Source organism: Elephantulus edwardii, unplaced genomic scaffold (assembly GCF_000299155.1).
Source record: "Elephantulus edwardii isolate Elephantulus edwardi_28Jun2011 unplaced genomic scaffold, EleEdw1.0 scaffold00005, whole genome shotgun sequence".
Classification (NCBI taxonomy): Eukaryota; Metazoa; Chordata; class Mammalia; order Macroscelidea; family Macroscelididae; genus Elephantulus; species Elephantulus edwardii.
In genome coordinates, this window is record NW_006399755.1 from 7,750,133 (window position 1) to 7,771,862 (window position 21,730).

The window sequence follows — 21,730 nt, forward strand, 5'->3', positions numbered from 1 at the left end:
TTTTTTTTTTTTTACTTTCAACGTTCATATATAGTTCTTCACACCGGATCTTTCCCCTTTCCTTTACCCACGCCGCCATCCACCCATCAAATTGTGTGACCCTATGATTAAGCCTTTTCCCCTCCATCCACACCTCTCTGCTCCTCCTCCCCTCCTTGGATACTCGTACTTGTTCTATAATAATGGTCCAATACAGTATTTGTCTTTATGGGACTGAGTTAGTTCACTGACCATAATGGTCTCCATTCCCTCCCAAGTTAGGTAGTAATTTACAAAATCAGTGTTCCTGCATGCTGCATTCTATTCCATTGTGTGAATGTACCATAATTTCCCAATCCATTCCATTGTGGTTGGAGATTTGGGCTATTTCCATGTTCTTGCTATTTTTTTCTTTTTATCTCTTCTTTTTTTGTCACCTGTTCTCTCATTCTGAAGTTTCTTTTGTGTTTTTTTCTGAATAATTAACCCAAATGAACTCCTAGTTGACTTTAAAGTTAAGTAAATTAATCAAAAGGTATTGTAAAAAAAAGGTATTATAAATTTACAACAGACTGTATGTTATTAGTAAACTGTATTCATCATTTAAAATTTTTACTTCTAGTGTTGCTTTTGTTATGTGCCGTCAAGTCGCTTGCAACTCATAGCGACCCTATGTACAAAAGAGCCCTAAACGCTGCTCTGTCCTGTGCCAACCTCACCGTCTCCAACACACTCATTCTCACCACCCTAATCACAGAATCGATCCATCTCATTGAGGGTCTTCCTTTTCTGTGCCATCCCTCCACTCTCCCAAACATGATGTCCCTCTCCAAAGACCAGTCCCTCCTTGCAACATGCCTAAAGTATGTCAGATGGAGCTTCAGAATCCTTGATTCCAAGGAGCATTCTGGCTTCACTCTCTCCAGGACAAACCTGTTCGTTCTCCTAGCAATCCATCGTATTTTCAGCACTCTTCTCCAGCACCACAGCTCAAAGGTATAAATTCTCTTACTATCATCCCTATTCACTGTCCAACTCTCTGATGCATAGCACATAATTGCGAAGACTATAGCCCAAATCAGGCACACCTTAGTCCCCAGCATGATGTCGTTGCTCTCCAGTACTCTTGAGAGGTCCCTTACAGCTGACTTTCCCAATGCAATTCATCTCTTGATTTCCTTGCTGATGGTACCAAGAGGGTTGACTATGGAGCTAAGCAAACTAATACTGTTAACTGTCTCAATCTCTTCTCCATCCATAATGATGCTGCCAGTTGGCCCAGTGGTGAGAATCATTGTCTTCTTGATGTTGAGCTTCAGTCCGTATTGAAGACTGCAGTCCTTGACCTTCTTCAGCAAGCGCTTCAAGTCCTCCTCAGTTTTAGCAAGCAGGGTTGTGTCATCTGTATAGCACAGGTTGTTGATGACTCTTGTTGTTGCATATCACTGAGTCAAAACTGACTCAAAGCTTACTCCCCAGAAACTTTTCAGAGGCAATAAATTACACAGAAGGACATTGCCCTTCTTTCTTCTGTGGAGAAGCTGGTTGATTTGAACTGTATGTCTTTGGGTTGACAATGCAACCTCTTACTACTGTTGTTATTATGTACTCTCTAGTTGGAAACAACCTATAGCTAACCCTTTGGTAGGTTTTCACAGGCAGTAAATTGCATGGGACAAAATTGCCTGTCTTCCTGCCGTGCAGGTGGTATGTTAATGTTGCATGTCTTTAGGACCACTTGGCCACCAGAGCTCCGTTGTTGTTGTTGTTGTTGTTATGTGCCATGGAGTCGCCTGTAACCCTTCCCTGTCCTGAGCCAATCTCACTAATTCTGACACTCCAAATACTGTTGCCCCATTTACCGTATCAATCCATCTCATCGGGGTCTCCCTCTCCTGCGCTGTCCCTCCATCCTTCTCCAAAGACTGGTCTCTCCTGGCCATGTCCCCAAGTTATGTGAGATAGAGCTTTCAGAATGCTAGCCTCTGAATTGTGGTGCTGGAGAAGAATCTTGAACATGGACTGCCAAGAAAACAAATAGGTCTGTCTTGGAGAGGATAAAACCAAGCTTCTCCCAGGAGGCTAGGATTTTGAAGCTTTTTTCTTTTCCCCTCTAAATTTTACATTGGTTTGCATACAAAGTTCGTATACATTATGTTTCACACTGTCCTCCTTTAACATTGTGTTTCATACAATCATTCTCATTCATTATGTTTTATAAAATCAATCTCCCTTAAACTATGCCCATCATTTCTCTGTCTCTCCAGATCTACCCTCCATCTTTCCCATTTCCTTTACTCCTCCTCCCTCCACCCACCAAATTGTCAGACTCTATGACTTCCCACCCTCAACCCTATTTTCCCATCCCCACCCCTTGAGTCCCCATACACATCTTGCTAGTTATATTTCTGTTTTTACAATAATGGTCCTTATTATGCCATATTTATTCTTAAAAAATTGAGTTCATTCACTCAGCTTAATGCCCTCCAGTCTTTCCCAAGTTATGTAGTAATTATTGAGATTATTGCTCCTTAGAGCTACATAGTTTTCCATTGTGTGAATGTACCACAATTTCTCAAATCATTCTATTGTGGTTGGACATTTGGGCTGTTTCCATGTTCTTGAAATTTTTAATAATACTGCTGTGAACATTAGTGTCACAAATCTCCATTTGTGTCTCAGTTCTGATTTCCTTGGCGTATGTTCCTAGGAGTGAAATAGGTGGATCGTAAGGAATTTCTATGTTCAGATTTTTGAGGAAGCATCAAACTACCTTCCAGAGTGGTTGTACCATTTTATAATCCCACCCACAGTATGTAAGAGTTTCATCTCCACATCTTCTCCATCATTTATTTCTTGCTCTCCTATTAAACTTTACCACTGCTACTGGAGTGGGAGTATAGCTCACTGTGGTTTTGATTTGCATCTCTTTTATTGACAGTGATTTTGAGCATTCCTTCATATATCATCCAAATGTCTTCCCTCAATTACATTTTATATTAATTTTTTTAATGTAGAGTGTTATCTCATTCTCAGAATATGGATGCATACTCACTTTTTCCTTGGGGCAAAAATAATACTTAAAATATTTTTTAACTACCATCTCTTGCTAATTTCCTACCCCTACAAGTATTTATGAAAGAAAAAATACTGTATGAGTTAGGAGGATCTTTTTAGAAGCAGTTACTTAAAAAGTAGGCACAAAGTATTTGTTTAGAATGTTTGTAAAAACATATTAGGTGTTATGGAATGAACTCTAGTCAAATTTTATTCATATTAAAATATTTTGTGTGTGAGTATGTGTGTGTGTGTGTGTGTGTGTGTGTGTGTGTGTATATATATATATATATATATATATATATATATGGTATCTGAATATCATAAATGTTTTAATCAATGAACTACTAACAGAAACATTGCCAATACATACCCACCCAGAATCGTCTTGAAAGACAGGCTTAGTGATCTAGTCCTTGAAATGTTTATGGAGCGAGCTGTTCTCCTCTGCACATGTGGGATCACTATGAGTAAGAGTCAACTCTGTGGCAGCTGACTACTATATTGCCTGCCCTTTGAAAAAAAAAAAAATCTAGCAATGCCTGTCATATGGTAGATACTTCCTTAGACAATATTCAAGTAATTTTTTTCACAATTTAATAGTTTGCTATTATTTCTTCTTCTTGTTGTGTATCATAGAGTAGGAAACAACCCATAACTCACTGACCCTCCAGCAGATTTTCAGAGGCAGTTAATCACACCAAGAGGTGATTGCCCATCTTTCTCAGGTGGAACAGCTGGAGGATTTGAACTGAGTGCCTTTGGAATTACAACACAGCTTCTTAACACAAGGCTACCAGAACTCACTGTTATTTCTTAGGATCACAAAAATTACTCCTTAGAATTCTTAAAATGTTAGAGGCAAGTCTTTTTTTTTTTATCTATAAATTAAGAAGAAAAGTAAATTTCCTCGGGAAAAACCACTGTCTTCACAGTCATTAACAATTTTCCTGTATTTTTTGTGTTGTAAAAAAAGTATTTCATGGTTGAAGGTATTATCTTGTTTGCCATCTCACTGTTCATTTTGTGTTTTCCCAAAAGTTAAAGCGTCATTATATTTCTACTTTTGCTTCAACTTTTGAGAAAAGTTATATGAAATTGGCTATGAACAAGGAATGCATGCTGGGTAGTGTACTTACTGTTTTATATGTACTACTTTTTCATCATAGTTATTGAGATTCTTACCTGTTCTCATTTTCCTATATGAGAAGTTTAGAGGTTTCTCAGGGCAGAAATAGTTTGCCCAAGATCACTCAGACCGCTCAGGATTGGATCCTAGGCTTTACACTCAGCTGTACTATCTCTAAATGTCACATTTTGAACCATGAGGAGAAATATCCAGCCCCTTTAGTTTTTTAAATTTATGTACTAAATCTCACAGATGTTCTAAAGAAAGAGAGTGATATTTTACAAAGCCCATGCTGCTTAACAATAGATTATTATGTAAAAAAAAAAGAACCTCAAGGAGCTACCTAAAAGCAAAAAGATGGTGTGAGGTTTGCTACTATATTAACATTTGGAAGTACTTATTTCTTGAAATATGTGAATATTTAAGCACTTGGAAATTTTCCTATTTGCACTAGCAATTTTGTAGCAAATTAGGATTGATAAATATGCTTTGAAACAAAAAGAACCTGTTGTTTCATAGATATTTCAGTTGTATTTTGCTTGATCTTATTGATAACTCTTTGTAAATTCTAATATAAATTCCAAATTTGTGATGGAAAACTCAAATTACTATATATTACCTTTTAAAATATTCTGTACTATATTTGAAGAAAATGAGTAGATCTTTCTTTTTTTAATACTTTTTTTATTTTCTACTAGTTTATTTACAGAATTCAAATTGGAACAAATTCTTTCCATTTCCCTCCCCCCATCAAATTGTATAACCTGATGATTAATGTCCCCCCCTCCCCCTGCACATCTACATCCCTCTGCTTCCAGTCTCTCCCAACCCTCTTGGATCCTTATACTCATTATACAATTATGGTTTTATACACTATTTATCCTTGTGGGACTGAGTTAGTTCACGCAGACAAATGCTCTCCAGTCCCTCACAAGTTAGATAATAATTTACAAAATCAATGCTCCTGCATTGATTTCATTGTGTGAATATATCATAATTTCTCAATCCATTCGTTTCTGGTTGGACATTTGGACTATTTCCATGTTCTTAAGATGATGAAGAACGCTGCTGTGATTATTGGTGTACAAAACTCAGTTTGTGCCTCATATTCTCAAGGTATATTCCAAGTAGTGGAATAGCTGAGTCATATGGAATTTCTCTGTTCAACTTTATGAGGAAGTGCCAAACTGCCTTCTAGAATGGTTGTATCATTTTACAGTCCCATCAACAATGGATGAGAGTTCTTTCTTGCCACATCCACTGCAACATTTATTCCTTGCTACCCTGTTAAACGTTGCCACTGTTCTTCATGTGTCTGTTTGCCATTCAAATATCTTCCTTTCTGGAAGTTGTTTCCATGTCTTTTGCCCATTTTGTAATTGGGTTATCAGTCTTTTTCTTGTGGTGGTCCAGGAGTATTCTGTAAACTTTTGTTGTAAGGCTCTTGTCTGAGATGGTATTACCAAATGTTTGTTCCCAGTCTATAGGTTTTCTTTACACCCTGTTGGAAAAAGTTTTGTTTGTTTTTTTTTTTTTCAATGTTAGCTGCTTTGATTTGTTATTGTAGTATAGTTGTTTAAGTTGGGATTTTTGTTTTGTTTTGTTTAACTTATTATTAATTTCAGTGAAAATTTACAGAGACTTTGGATTTCCATTCATTCATTGTTGCACTTTTCTCTCCTCCCACCCCTCCCCCCTAGTACACTACCCTCTTGGAAAAGTAAAAGTCTTTCATTGTTTTATAATTCCTCCCCCCAGGTCCACTCCACTATGCAGCCTTTGCTCTGGACTCCTGTCATGACAAAAATACCTAATCACATATCCCTTTTTAACAGTTTTCTCCCTCATATGTTCTAATGTAGTATACATTATTGAATCCCTCTTTCTCAGTCTCCCTCAACCCCGAGGTCAGTCCTGTTTTACAACAGTGGCACCATGCAGTATTTGTCCTTTTGTGACTAAGATACTTCACTGAGCATAATGTCCTCCAGAGTCACCCATTTAGACCTACTTTCTAGATCTTAATTTGCCCCTTTTCCTACTCTGTGCCTGTTGTAAGTTATTTCTTTCTTCACTTTTAAAATGTTCAATGCCTACCATTTGACCACATAGTACTAGATGATTTAATGCCATGTAAAAAATGCTATTGGTATAAAGCATCTTGCCAGCCTACTTAAATGTTTGTGCTCTGTATTAGTTAGAATTCTTCATTGGTCTTGGAAAATTCAGGATTTTTTCAATGGATCAATTTGACTTTAAAGTCCTTTCAATTGAGGTGATATAAATTGGAGGTTTATTTGATTTATTCTTAAAAGAAATTTAGAGTCACTGTTTGTTGATATAAAATGTATTACTTAATGTTTCCATTGAAAGCTTCCTGTATAAATCAATTTGTAATAGGTCATGGGGAAAAGGAGCAGAAATAGACTGAAAGTTCAAAAGCTAAAAGAATAAAACAGGACACAGAGTGAAGAATCTGAGTGTGTTTGGGATATGGGGAGGCAAGTGGTAGGTAGTCGGAAAGATTAGTATATGTGGAGAAATGCCCAGTACTAGAGTCTAGACTGTAATAAGGGAGCTTTGGTGACTTAACTGTAGGGAATTACACTACCAATGCAAAAGTATGCAGTTTTAACCCACCAGCAGCTACTGTACAGGAGAAAGATGGTCAGTCTCCTCCCATGTGATTTACTGCCTCTGAAAACTCACTGGAAAGTCAGCTATTGTGTATACTAGTATGTATTGTAGTTGAAGGTACACAACAACAATGGGCTGTAATATGGAAATCCCAAAGGAATAATTAATTAATCCTTTTAATATTAGGCCAGTATATTTTTTACCTTTGAGCTATTTGCATGAGAATAGTCTTGCTATACATATACATTATTCTATCATTAGAGCTTTAGAGGAGTATGCATATTCCACTTTGGGTAACAAGGGGAAAATCTCTTTTTCCTACTCTTTCCGTACCTCACATACATACAGGGAACATTTTTGTGAGAGCATTCAGCATCCTTGATGCTGTTAGGCATTTTTCATAAGTCCTATCATTTATTCAATTCCATAATGTTTACCTGTGGTGGGCAGTGTTTGGTGGAGCTCCCAGTTTAAGACACATTTGGAAGCAGGAGTGGTGTACGCTTCCTAAACAACATGCCTCTGGAAACTCTAATAAATGACGATAGTTCTACAAAGGCTTCAGGCCTTTTGTTCATGGGTTGCTATGAGTTGTGCTCAACTCAACAGCAATCAACATTTATTTTTTTCTGGCAGGACTCAAATTTAGTGTACTTTTTCACATTTGATGTGAATAATGAGACTCCAGAAAATTAAATCATGTGTTCCAAATCACATTGCAATAGGGAGTAAGCTAGTATTCAGACTCATATCTCTATGACTAAAATCTGTGTGGATTCTCCCCTCCTCTCCAAATGGCATCTCCTTCATTGATAATGGGCATATTTTTGGTTTTACACATGTGAGCCAGCAGATTACTTGGATAGCCAGATGCAGTTGTCTTACCTATCTGTGAATATATTGCAGGCCATAACATTCAGAACATAGTTCTCAGCTGTAAAACTGCTCTGAGTTTTGTATTTAAGTATTTCTTTCACCAGTGAATCCTACTGTTATTTTACCTTCCCACTTCAACACTCTTGACCTATAGATGTTCTACAAATAATCATTAATTTTTAAAGAAACTAAATATGAGATTCTTTTTTTGAGACTTACCTGTTATTACTTCTTTCACAGGCATTAAGGGAAACATATACATCACTAGGGGACCTATCTTCTATCTCAGTTATGTTCACTGACTTGATGAGACTATAAACTGTAGTCATCTGATAAGACTATAAATTCAGTAGAACAATAATTCTTATTCTGAAACCTAAAAAAGAATTAATGCAGTAAAGGTGTACAGGAAAGCCCTGATACATTTGGAAAACAAGTTTTCATTTCCTTAACACATGCACTTACTTTTAAAAAAGTTCTAAATAAGAATTCTTGATGATGAACATATAGGAATTAGAGTCTTCTAGTATCTGGCCTATCCTGGTTGGTATAAGTGGTCAGTGTGTTCAGCTTTTAGCCAAAAGGTAGAAGGTAGCAATCTCTGAAAAATCAGCCATTGGAAACCACTTAGAGTAACTGTTTCTATTTAGACTTCAAGTTTGTTCTATGCTGACTAGGGTCTGAAAATCTTACAGTTGGCCATAAAACCTACAGTAATTGGAGCTCTGGTAACATAGGCTGTGTGCAGTTGCAGTGCTAAAGGCTGAGAATCTCCAGCAGTTTGAATCCACCAGTGGCTCTGAGAAAAATAAGCAGTCTACTCCTGTCAAGATTACAGCCTCAGAAACTGATGGGAGGATCCCTGTGAATCAAAACCAACCTGACAGCAGTGAGCTTTTGCTTTCACGTGGAACACCTGGAAGGAGAGTCAGAAATGGAAAGAAGTAGAGTGGCTGTTGTGACTGTTTACTTTTCATGAGCAACTATCCTTTCTGCTGTGAAGAATTGAGTTATTCTCATTTATTATTACTGAACCTTTTTTCCAAAAATCTATAGAAAAATACCAAAATCACTAAACAAATTTCAAAATTTCATGGAATCAACATTTCCTCTTGTCAGGGAGGCTAGATGAACCCTGAAAGTATTACCCTGAGATATCTTTAAGCTATAAACCAAAAATATCCCATGATATCTTCTTAAAACCAAGTAATAATTTAGCCCAACTAGTAAAGAGTGCTTGCCTTAACTGCTCCTTGGAGGCAAGGATTTTGAAGCTCCATCTCACATTCTTTGGGCATGTGACCAGGAGGGACCCACACTTGGAGAAGGTCATTAAGCTTGACATTGTGGAGGGACAGCACAAGAGAGAAAGACCCTGGATGAGATAGATTGACACAGTGACTGGGAAAATGAGGTTATATGTCAGAGACAGAGTGACTCAGAATAGGGCAGGGTTCAGAGCTATTATTGTACAGAGGGTTGCTATGAGTCACAGACAACTTGATGGTACATAACAACAACAACAAAGCTGTCAAATATGACTCATAAGGACCTTATGAACAACTGATCTGAACACTGCCCTATCCTATGCCATCTGCACAATTTATCAGACACTTAAGCACATTGCCAGATGTCATCAGCCTGTGTCAGTATAAGATTAAATGAACAACAACTAGCAACTCAAAAAATGAGGAAAAAAATTTAGAGGCTAGTGAGTTCATATTAATGGTGAAGAAACAACTTATAAAAAGCAAGCTAGCATGGTTATACCTCTAAAAGATTTTAATCAGTGTCACTGAACTGTACCTGTAGAAATTTCTGAATTGATATTTTTATTCTGCTGTATATATTCTCATGAACATAAATACGTTATTAAAAACCCTATGGAGCAGAGCTCTGCTGGCCTAGTGGCAAGAAACTGCACTGCAAACCCAGAGGTACACAGTTCTAGTCCACTAGATGCTCTGCTGGAGAAAGAGGGGCAGTCTCTTTGTGTACCAGTCAGATCCAATTTGACGATACACCCATTAAAAAAAGTTTTTAAAAAGACCCCTAAGGAGTACAGGTCTCTGACATCACATGAGGTTTGCATGGATCATAGTTAACTTAGTAGTTTGCTCTTGATTTTGTTTTATGTTTTAATATCTGGCCCAGTGCTGAATAATAATAACAACAGTAATTTTAAATTATAATTGCTTTGTTGGTTGAAAGTCAAAACAAAGAACTCTTTCATTTCAGGGAATGTGGTGAGCAACTTGGGACATTCCTTCTTCAGTCAGAGTTTTCTTGGCAGTAAAGAACATGGTGGATTCTTATATGTGACATCTACCTACCAGTCACTACAAGACTTAGTTCTCCCAACTCCACCTTACTTGTTTGGAATTCTCATCCAGAAATGGGAGACTCCTTGGGCTAAAGTGTTTCCTATTCGACTGATGTTGAGACTTGGAGCTGAATATCGACGTAAGTAATAAAACTCTACTAAGCCATATGATCAAGGCATAATAATGAAATAAAACCTTAAATATTCAGAGACTTCAGTTTGGTGATAAAACCCAGCAAAAGTAGGTCTTTTGAAGTAGCTTACCTAAATTTGGCTTGTGTCTTGTTTTGTTTATAATAGCAAGGACTTGGAAGTCAGATGAGGAAAATTTATTCTTTTTATAGTTTATTGATAAACATAATTTATTGATTATTTTCAGAAAAAGAAAGTTGAATGTAGTATTTTGTATCATATCTCTCTGTGTGTGTGTGTGTGTGTGTACACGTATATGGAATAGATTCTTTGGTACTTGGTTAGAAAGTAGTTAAAATAAATTATGTTTTAATATAGTGGATACCAGAAACTAGTAACACGGAGACCTGTCTTACTTGCTGAGGTCAGCTATCGAAGAACGGTATCCTTCCTCATAGTTGTAATACTACTTGGCCAACTGACTGGAAGAGATCTATATTTGTTCCCATTCCAAAGAAAGGTGACCCAACTGAGTGTGGAAACTACAGTACAGTATCATTGATTTCACATGCAAGCAAGATTCTACTGAAGATTATCCAAAAACGATTAGAACAGCACATCAGCAGAGAACTGCCAGAAGTCCAGGCTGGGTTTAGAAGGGGTCGTGGTACTAGGAATATTGTTGCTGATGTTAGATGGATCTTGGCTGAAAGCAGAGAATACCAGAAGAATGTCTATCTGTGTTTCATTGATTATGCAAAGGCATTTGACTGTGTGGATCATAACAAACTGTGGCTGACTCTGAGAAGAATGGGAATCCCAGAACATTTAATTGTGCTAATACGAAACCTATACTTGGACCAAGGGGCAGTAGTCAGAACAGAGCAGGGTAACACTGCATGGTTCAAAATTGGGAAGGGTGTGCACCAGGGATGCATCCTGTCTCCATACCTTTTCAACATGTATGCAGAGCAGATTATCCAAGAGGCTGGGCTCTATGAGGAGAATTGTGGCATCAGGATTGGTGGAAGATCTATTAACAATCTGCGTTATGCAGATGACACAACCCTGCTTGCTGAAACTGAGGAAGACCTCATGCACTTGCTGCGAAGGGTCAAGGACTGCAGCCTTCAGTATGGACTGAGGTTCAATGTCAAGAAGACAAAGATTCTCACCACTGGACCAACTGGCAGCATCAGGATGGATGACGAAGAGATTGAGAGTGTTCACAGCTTCAGTTTGCTCGGCTCCACAGTCAACACTCTTGGTACCAGCAGTCAGGAAATCAAAAAGCGTATCGCGATGGGAAAGTCTGCTGTTAGGGACCTCTCTAAAGTACTCAGGACCAACAGTGTCTCTCTGGAGACTAAGGTGCGCCTGATACAGGCCATGGTCTTTGCAATCATTTGTTATGCATCAGAGAGTTGGACAGTGACTAGGGAGGACAGAAGGAGAGTGGATGCTTTTGAGCTGTGGTGCTGGAGAAGAGTACTGAATGTACCCTGGACTGCCAGGAAAACAAACAGATTCATCTTAGAGAGGATTAAACCAAGCTACTCCTTGGAGGCAAGGATTCTGGGGCTTCATCTGACATACTTTGGACATGTTGCCAGGAGAGACGGGTCCTTGGAGAGGGACATCATGCTTGGGAGGGTGGAGGGACGACGCAGGAGGGGAAGACCCTCTATTAGATGGATTGACTCGGTGACTGGGGTAATTGGGATGGGTGTGTCAGAGGCAGTGCGGTTGGTGCAGGATAGAGCAGGGTTTAGGGCTGTTGTGCATAGGGTCGCTATGAGTCGCAAACGACTCGACGGCACATAACAACAACAACAACAACTGCTATGTTGTGGAATGGGGTTTTATTTTAAGACAAAAAATGTCAATGCAAACTTTATCATAAATCAGTCTTATTTTTTAATATTGCTGTAACAGAAATACCACAAGTGATATCTTTAAAAACCAGAAATTTCCTACCAGGTAAGAGGCTAGAATTCTGAAATCAGGGAATCAGCTCTATGGAAGGGCTCTGGAAGGGAAGATCTTTGTGTCATTTATCTTCAGTATCCCTGCATTTTTAGAGTTCCTTGATGATCTTCACATGTCCTTTAACTTCCCCATTAGTGCTTGCTTCTGTGTCTGATCTGCCTTTTTAAAAAAAATAACTTAGAAGTAATTAGCTTTAGAATATAGCATACAAGGCTGTGACTTCATTAACAAAGAAAACCCTGTTCCCAAATGGGTTAGGTACAGGGCTTGGAATTTCTAACACATAGCTTTTCAATCCATGAGAAGTCCTAATTAAAAGTCTTAAGCATGTTGAAGATCAAGAGTATGGAGCAAGATAGGACAAGGCTCTATCTTTTGTCATAGAGTTACTGTTAGTCAAAACATTCCCTGGTCTCCCTGCCCACCTAGCAAGCATAGATACATGGATGAACAGGGAGGGGTTGTTGGCTTGAGGAGCCCAGAGATGTGAAGACCCCTGGCCTGTTAACTCGACCTTGCCCCATGTCAGAGCTAGGGCCGAGTGAAGAGACAAAGAGATCTGGAATGCAGGAAGAAGTTTCTCCTGAACACATAGCTGTTGTCCATTCAGACCTAGCCACAAAGGCTGGAGATGAGTTGACCAAAACACAACCAGAATAAGAGAAAATGATCTGTGCTGTGAACCAGAATTTATTGCTGCAACCTGGGGCTTGCTCAGAATTCCCAAGTTGAACAGAGGATCAAGGGCCATGCTTGTTTCATTAGAGTACTGTTTTGATAGGGATAGGCAAATTAGTAATTGACTACTATAAACCAGGGATATTATGAAATAAGACATAAAGTAGCTGGCTTACATGCTTTCACAGAAGCATTGTTGGTAAGGAAGGGGGGAAAACCTAATATAAATGAACAAAATATAATGTAAATAAAGGACTGTGTGGAACACAATGTACATGTATGAAACAAAAAGTATATGAACAATAAAAATATTAATAAAAAAATTCTTTGTCTAAGAATCAGACCACTTGAATGACAGTTTCATCTCTGCCATTCACTACTTTGGGCAAGCTCCTCAACTTCTGTAAACTAAATTCTTAACTTCTTTCATAATCTGAAGATAATGCTTGTCTTTTATAGCACACAGGACTAATAAGATCAAATGAAATTATAACTGAAAGAGTATTTTATAAACCATAACACATTATACTATATACTCAGCAGCATAGCTTCATTCTTTTACTAATTTATTTCTTGAAGAGATCATGTAAAATTTCATGTAACAGATGCAGTCCAAGAAGTGTTTATCAGTCTGTTCCAGGCATTTGGGAGACAGCTACCAGGCTAACAGAGTGGAAGAGACCAATTCCCAAGAAAGGTGATCCAACAGAATGTGGACATTATTGAACAATATCATTATTATCACATGCAAGTAAAATCTTGATGAAGATTATCCAAAAATGGTTAAAACAGTACATCAACAGAGACCTGCCAAAAATTCAAACTTGATTTAGAAGAGGCTATGGCACCATATATGGCATTGCTAATTTCAATTGAATCTTAGTATAAAGCAGAGAATACCCAAAGACTGTCTGTCTGTATTTAATTGACAGTGAAAAAGATTTAACTATGTAAATCATAACAAATTATGGCTAACATTGAAAAGAATAGAAATTCCAGAACAGCTAGGTTTAAAATCAGGCAAAGTGTATGCTAGGACTGTGTAACCTTCCTCATAGCTTTTTAATCTCTGTGCTGAGCAAATCATTCAAGCAGGTGGACTGTGAAGAAATATGTGGCATCAGGTTGGGAAGAAGACTCCACAGCCTGTGTTATGCGGATGATACAATCTTGTTTGGAGAAAATCAAGAGGACTTCAAACACTTGGTGCAGATGGTCAAAGACTACAGCCTTCAGTACATTTATACATCATGAAAACAGAAATCCTCACCACTGGCCAATAGACAGCATCATGATAGATGGAGAAAAGATTGACATTTTCAACAATTCCATCTTGCTTGGTTCCACAATCAACACCCTTGGTACCAGATATCAAGAAATCAGGAGATGTACAGCATTGGGAAAGTCTGCTGTCAGGGATCTTTCCAAAGCTGTTCAGCTTGAAGACTAAAGTGTGCCTAATTCAGGCCATAGTCATTTCAGTCACTTGTTATGCATCTTAAAGTTAGACAGTGAAAGAAGTTGACAGAAAAATTGAGTGTGGTGTTGGAGAAAAGTAGTGAATATCACATGTACTGCCAAGAAAACAAACAAATTTTCCCTGACAGAGTACTCCTTAGAGGCGAGTATGGTGAAGCTTTGTTTCACATACTTTGAGCCAGTCCTTGAAGAAGGACATTGTAATTGGACAGGTCGTGAAAGACAGTAAGATCCACAGGGAGATCGATAGACACAGTGACTGTTCCAGTGGACTCAAGTATATCAGAGATAGTGAGGATGCCACAGAAAAGGACAAGGTCCAGATCTCTAGTTCATAAGCTCCCTATGAGTCATGCTTGGCTTCATGGCCCCTAACAATAGCATGTTTCATGATTCCTAGAAATTCAGAAATGACTAAAACATAGTGAGAGCTGCTTAAGCAGCTTAGTAAGAAAGACAAATAGAAATCCTGATTATAACAAATATTCCTTGAGAGCACCAAGATGGACTATAAGCACAATAAGGATTAAGGAGTTGGACCATGAATACTTCTTGGACTGAGTGGCCTCTAGACTTTGCCATGCAGAAGGTGTATAAAAGGGAGCTCTGGTGGCCTAGCTCTGCAATCCCAGAGGTACGTGGTTCGAACCCACCAGATGCTCTGCTGGAGAAAGAGGGGCAATCTCCTCCTGTACCAATCAGATCTAATTTGATGGTACACACACACACACACAGAATAATAAAATTTAAAAAGGTGTACAAATAAATCAATCCACTGAAGTTGAAGAAAGGTTTGCAAAGGAAATAACAAGAGCATCTTCTTGCTTTTCATGAACAAATTAAACCATAAAATTAAAAAGATAAGCCAGCTAGTAGCATCACCTTTTGCCTGCAGCTCCTTGAAGCTAAATAGAATCCTGATTGGGAGAAACAGAAGACTGGACTCTTTCAAATGTCTCGAGTACAGAGGAATTGAGATGCTTGTTTTCTGGCTCATTGTTAAACCTGTTTGGAGACAGCTTTGTAGGTCATTTTTCCATTAGAGCTACATCTAAAGGCTTAATCTGGTCATCAAAAAGCTTACTCTGGTATAATCTGTAGAAGTTTCATTATTGGTGCTACTATGCTATTTTTGACCTCTAAATTTCAAATACTGTAATGAGCCATTAAAATTAGATTTTGTAAATGGAATCAGCCATTTTGCTCCTTTTAGCCAAAAATTTAAATTGCCAAACTTAACCTGATCATTTCTCATTTCCATAGTTTATCCATGTCCACTGTTCAGTGTCAGATTTCGGAAGCCATTATTTGGAGAGACAGGGCATACCATCATGAATCTTCTTGCAGTAAGTTGGAAGTTTCTTCTTTTTCTGTATGGGGTTTGTGTGGGAGAGGGAAGACAAAGATCTTAATTATTTGTTGATAGGTATGCCCCTGATGCTTTAAGCAGGTGCCTAAAAGTAAAGAATATATGCGCTGCCCCTTTTTTTTTCTATACCACTTTTAATATTAGGCACTTAAAACTTCCAGAACACTTCCCAAAACACAATTCCAAAGCCATCTCCCCATTTTACACATTTCCTAGAGCAGCACCCCCATTAGTCCAGCTCCACATTCCATCTTAGCTACTTAATGTTTTCAAAACAGAAATACCCCAAGTGAATGGCTTTAACAAACAGAAAAGGCATCTGTTTTCAGGTAAAATTCAGAGCAGCAGTTCAGGAAGACTTTCTCTCTATTGGATCTGAGGGGAAAGTCCCTCTCGCTCTTGAATATCTATGGGCCTGGCACTCCCTCAAGATCTCCATCTATCGTCACATCACAATTCTCCTGGGTTTAGGAGGTTCTCAGTTCAGGGACCCCAGGTTCAAAAGATGCACTCTGTTCCTGGCTCTTCTTTCTTGGTGGTAGTGAGGTCCCTCCCTGCTCTCTCTTTTGATCTCTTGTAATATAAAAGGTGTGACTTAAGCAGGGCTGGGAGTTGAATGAGGCTTATGGGGCAAGCAGCATGTGCTTTCCTGTGCTGAAGCTGCACCTACTTTGTTGGAATATCAATCTCCACTGGCAGTGCACCTAGCACCTTACTGCAACAGTTTGTCTCAGCCTCAAAGGTCCATAGAGAGGAGCCTCACCCAAGAGCTTGGGGGAGGACATGTGGTTTGAAGTCCCCACTCCCACTCCCAGCCTTGCATGTGACTATACCATGATGCAGGCATGGGCCTTGTGGTAGTAGGAGGCATGCATGTTCTGGAACCGCTCCTGGCCTGCCGTGTCCCAAAAGTCTCCTCAGGGCCACCTTCCCTCTCACAGGGGAAAGCTCACCCACAAGGACGGTCTTTCCATCTACAATGGCCTTGTGCTTGTACAAAGTCAGTACATACATAGACAACTGCTGGGGCTGAAATCCATCCATGAGGAACCGATCCATGACTTTGGACTTGCCCACTGCACTGTCCCTTAGACAGATGATCTTCACATTTTTGTCAGAGTCGTAAAGGTCTTGGTCCAGTTCAGAGGGTCTGGCTTTGCTCTCGGCCATCAGCCTGCGCTGCGCTCTGCTTCCGGAGCCATGTGCTGCCTCTTTATGCTGTCAAGAATATATGTGTATTCCTCAGATATATTATGAATTTGATTCCTGAATTGTTGTTAGGACTAAAAGTAATATAGTATTGAAACATTTTTCTTTTGTCCTTTGTGGTTGTTATTGTTAAAAAATTGGTATCCTGGAAGGATCTCCTTTGTCTTCATAGCTTACTGTATAGCCTTAGACTGGTCAGAGGTGCTGTTCAAACTCCATGAACCAGTAAGACTCATGCTTGTGTATCTGTATGTGGACTGGGATTCAGCTTTCATACTTTTCCTTTCTCCTGGACTCTCATGTCTCTTCTTTTCAGGGATACCTGTGATTATGTTGGTCAAGAGCATGTAGTTGGCTTGAACCTGTTAAAAGATTCTTCTGCATATGCCTATAAAATAAGATCAATCCTTGATATTTGGAACTTTCTGTGAAGTCTTTTATAGCTGTTTTATCATCTGGATTTCCTAATTATGTCTCTGGCTAGTCTGCCTATTCATTGCTTACCCCAAACAGGCCAGCAACTTCATGCTAACATTGCTGCTGGCCCTTCTCATATACTAGCCGTTGAATTCCTGAAGGTAGCTAAAGTCTCCTTGTTGAACTACCTGGAGAATGAGCTGGGACACCTTCTGGGTAGTACATTACAGACCCTAGTATTTTTAATTGAATTTCGGAGATGTCATGAATTATCTCTTCCTGGTGTGTTGTATACCTTTAATCTAATTCTAGAATACTGAAATCGTTGTTTGTGTATTTTAACCTGCTTTTTAGTGCTTTGAGAGATAATACTGATTTCCTCATTCCAATATGCTAGAAGTTGTCAGTCTAATTATTTTTTTTTATTTGATAATGGTTTTTTAAATTTTTTATTAGTTTTAAATGGAAGTTTACAGATACTTAGGGTTTCCAGTCATTCATTGTTGCACTTCCAATTATTTTTTTAAGTTGTTGTTGTTGTTGAGGCTAGAATTTTCAATTCCATTTATTATACTTTGGACACATGGCCAGGAAAGAGAATCCTTGGAGAATTAACATCATTCTTGGAAGGGTGGAAGACAGCACAAGAGAAGAAAACCCAGGCTGAATTGGATTGATACAGTACCTGGGGCAGTGGGGATTGATGTGTCGGGATTAGTGAGACTTTTTAAAGTTATTCAAAGAAACAATCTTGTAGATTTTACCCATGTTTAGTTCTGATGTTCTTCATTTCTGGGAATGTTTCTGTATTTCTGTCTTGTATCAGTTTACTTCTTGAAGACTTTGCTATACTATTTCTTTTTGTGACTCCATTTTGCTACAATGCCACCTCTTAAATAATTTCTTGTAGTATATGTCTGCTGGTGATTAATTCTTTTTGCTTTTGTATCTAACTTCTTTATTTCACTTTCATATTTCAAAAATACTTTTATTGAGCAAAGAAAATTCTAAATCAAAGCAGTTTTCTTCAGTATTTTTCCCTGCCCCCTCTTCAATATTTTTAAGATGTTGTTCGACTGTCTTCTGGTCTGCATTGTTTTACGCAACAGATACAAGTTTTTACTTTTGTTTTTGTTCTTTATACTTAATATTTCTTTTATCCCTGGCTACTTAAAGTTACTTTATTATCATTTTGAGAAATTTGATTGTAATTTACATGGATATAGTTTTCTTTGTATTTATACTTGTGGTTTGTTGAGCTTCTTTGATCTTTAAGGGAACTCTAGCACTTTAGTGGTAAAGAGTTGCATTACCATTCTGAAGGCAGGTGGTTTGAATCCACTAGCTGCTACATGGGAGAAAGATGTACAGTCTCCTCCCAAGCTATTAACTGCCTCAAAAAAACAAAAACAAAAAAACCCTGAAGGAGCTCTGGTGGCTTAGGGACAAGAAGCTGCACTGCAATCCCAGAGGTGCATGGTTCAAATCCACCAGATGCTCTGCTGGCGAAGGAGAGGCAATCATCTCCTCCTGTGCCAGTCAGATCCAATTTGACCGTGCATACACAAAAAATAATTTAAAAAAATTTAAAAAAAAACCAACCTGGAGAGTTACTTATGAATCAGTTCTCCCTTGTCAGTACATAGCAACAACAAATAATTTAGATCTTTGCATTTAGACTTTTCTTTTTTATATTTTTTTATTTTAACTGTGATTTTAACAAAAGTTTACAGAAAAGTTAATTTTCATTCATTCATTGTTGCTTATTTTACTCCTTTTTCTTCTTTTCCCCCAGTTATTTTTTTTTTCAATATTCACTCATTGTTGCACAATTACCTCCCCCATACCTCAATCCTCTTTGCAGTGCACCTCTTACTCTGGGCTGTTGTCATATGTATAATGCCTAATCATATACCACCTTCCAACAGTTCCTTCCTTCATCAATTCCAGTGCAATGCCCATTATCTATCCACACTTATCCTATTCTGTCCCCAGCCCCCCACGTCTGACTTGCTTTACAACAGCAGTGACATACAGTATTTGTCCTTTTGTGACTGAGATATTTCACTCAGCATTTTGTCCTCCAGGATCACCCATATTGTGTAATCTTTTACAAGTTCTTTGATATTTAGTGTTGCATAGTATTCCATTGTGTGAATATACCACAGTTTTTCTATCCATTTGTTTGTTGATGGGCCCTTGGGTTACTTCCGTCTTTGTTATTATAAATAACTCAGCAGTTAACATGGGTGTGCATATATCTGTTTGGATGACTATTCTGGTTTCTTTATGGTATATTCCCAGTAATGGCATGGTTGGGTCAAATAGTATTTCTTTTTCCTACTTTTTGAGAAAGCGCCATAGTGATTGCAACATTTTACACTCACACCAGCAGTAAGTAAGGGTTCCGATCTCTCCACAACCTCACCAGCATTTATTGTTTGCTGCTTTGTTGAACTTTCCTATTGTTACTGTGAGGTTTATAGTTTTTCTCAAGTATTTTTTTTCTGTGTCCCTTCTTCCTCTGGTTTTGAGACTCCTTGTATGTATATTGTTGGGTGTCAGCAAGTTGACCCATAGCTGACTCTCTGGTAGTTTTTTAACCACATGGGAAGAGACTGCACATCTTTCTCCAGCAGAGCAACTGGTGAATTCAAACCACCTACCTTTGGGTGGACAGTGCAACTCCTTATCCACTAGAGCTCCTTATATGTATTGAGTGCCCTACATGTGTATTAGGTTGCTTAGAATTGTTTCACAGCTCACTAATGTTTTTTTATTTCTCTTTCAATGCCTGTTATTACTGTGTCTTCAAATTGACTAATCTTCTGTGCTTTTTTTAATTTTAATTCATTCATTATTGCTCTTCTGTACTTTCTAAACTGTTCATTTTATCGAGTGTGTTTTTTAATCTCATAAATTGACATTTTTATCTCTATAAATCTGAAATAGGCTTTTAAAAGTAACTTCTGTGCCTCTACTTTTTGAACAGTTAGAGTACTTTTGTAATAATTATGTTCTTTGGTATTTGGAGCATTTGTGTCAATTCAGGCTCACTTTGGGTCGTTAGACTTTGTTTTAGTTTGAGTTCATATTTTCATACTACTTTGCATGCCTAGTACTTTTTTTTCTTGGATGCCAAACTTAGTTATTTACCTTGTTGAGTGCTAGGTATTTTTCTGTAATGTAGTACAGTATGTGTTGCACTGCTAATAAAATTATCAGCCTTCTCCTGTAAATATTGACAGCCTTTGAAACATTGTTGAGAGTTACTATGAATTGGAATCAACTCTACAACAGTGGATATGAATTTTTCTGAGTTGTGTTACAAGCACAGCAAAGTTACTTAAGTTTCAAGTTTTTCTTTTAAGATTTTTAAGGTGAGGACAGAGTCAGGTTTAGTGTGGGGTTAATTATTCCCTTTGTTCCCCTTGTCAAAAGTTGTTTTATTACCTGTTCAATTTCTTCTTTTTTAATGAGTCTGTTCAGGTACTTGACTTCAGCCTGTGACAGCTTAGGTAGTTTGTGAGTTTTTAAGTATTTGTCCATTTCCTCTAGGTTTTCTTATTTGAGTATAGTTTTTTTTTTTTTATTATATTCCATTGTTAACCTTTTCGTTTTAGTAGATTCAGTTGTGACATTGCTCCTTTCATCTCTTACTCTGATTATTTGTCTTCTTTTTCTCTTTGTTAGATTTGTTAGTGGTTCATCGAGTTACTGACTTTTGCAAAGAAAAGCTCTGTGTGTGTGTGTGAGTGTGTGTGTGTGTATAAATATATATATATTCACACAATGGAATAGTATGCAGCACTGAAAAACAAGGAACTCATAAAATGCTGTACAAAATGGCTGACCCTCAAGGACATTATGCTGAGTGAAATAGTCACAAAAGGACAAATACTGCATAATCCTACTGTTATGAAACAGGATTGATATGGGGGTAGGGAGGAAACTAAAAAAAGAGGGGGGAAATAATGTACACTGCATTGAAATAGATGAGGGAGAGAACTGCTTAAAAGAAATATGTGATTATGTATCATTTGCATGACAACAGTCCAGAATAGGAGCTGCATAGCAAAGTATCCTGGGGGCAGGGGAGATGGTGGTAGGAAATTGTGCAACAATGAAAGAATTTTTTTCAAAGAGAAAAACAAACTGGGGTCAGGGTAGGGAGGAAAATGTACAACAATGAATGAATGGAAATCCAAGTTCTCTATGTTGTTGTTAGGTGCCGTCGAGTCATAGATGACTCATAGCGACCCTATGAATGAAAGACCTGACCAGTGCTCATAGAGTTTCTGGAGGCAAGTCATTTCAGAAGGGGATGCCACTCCTGCTTCCAAACTTTCATTAAAATCTTAATTAAAACATTCGGGCGGGGGGAGAAGAATGAACTGGGGAACTGGGGAGGAGGGTAGAGAAAACAGTGCAACAATGAATGAATGAAAATGCAAAA

The 21,730-nt window shown here is 38.1% G+C and overlaps 1 protein-coding gene across 1 annotated transcript in view; it reads left to right on the top strand.

Moving 5' to 3' along the window:
- The window catches only part of ZFYVE9 (zinc finger, FYVE domain containing 9), a 171,031-nt gene that overhangs the window by 98,021 nt on the left and 51,280 nt on the right, over window positions 1-21,730 (top strand). The window contains exons 9-10 of the mRNA XM_006879680.1: window positions 9,917-10,141; window positions 15,543-15,625. Coding sequence (XP_006879742.1) covers window positions 9,917-10,141; window positions 15,543-15,625 — 308 coding nt within the window. The remainder of the gene's footprint in view (window positions 1-9,916; window positions 10,142-15,542; window positions 15,626-21,730) is intronic.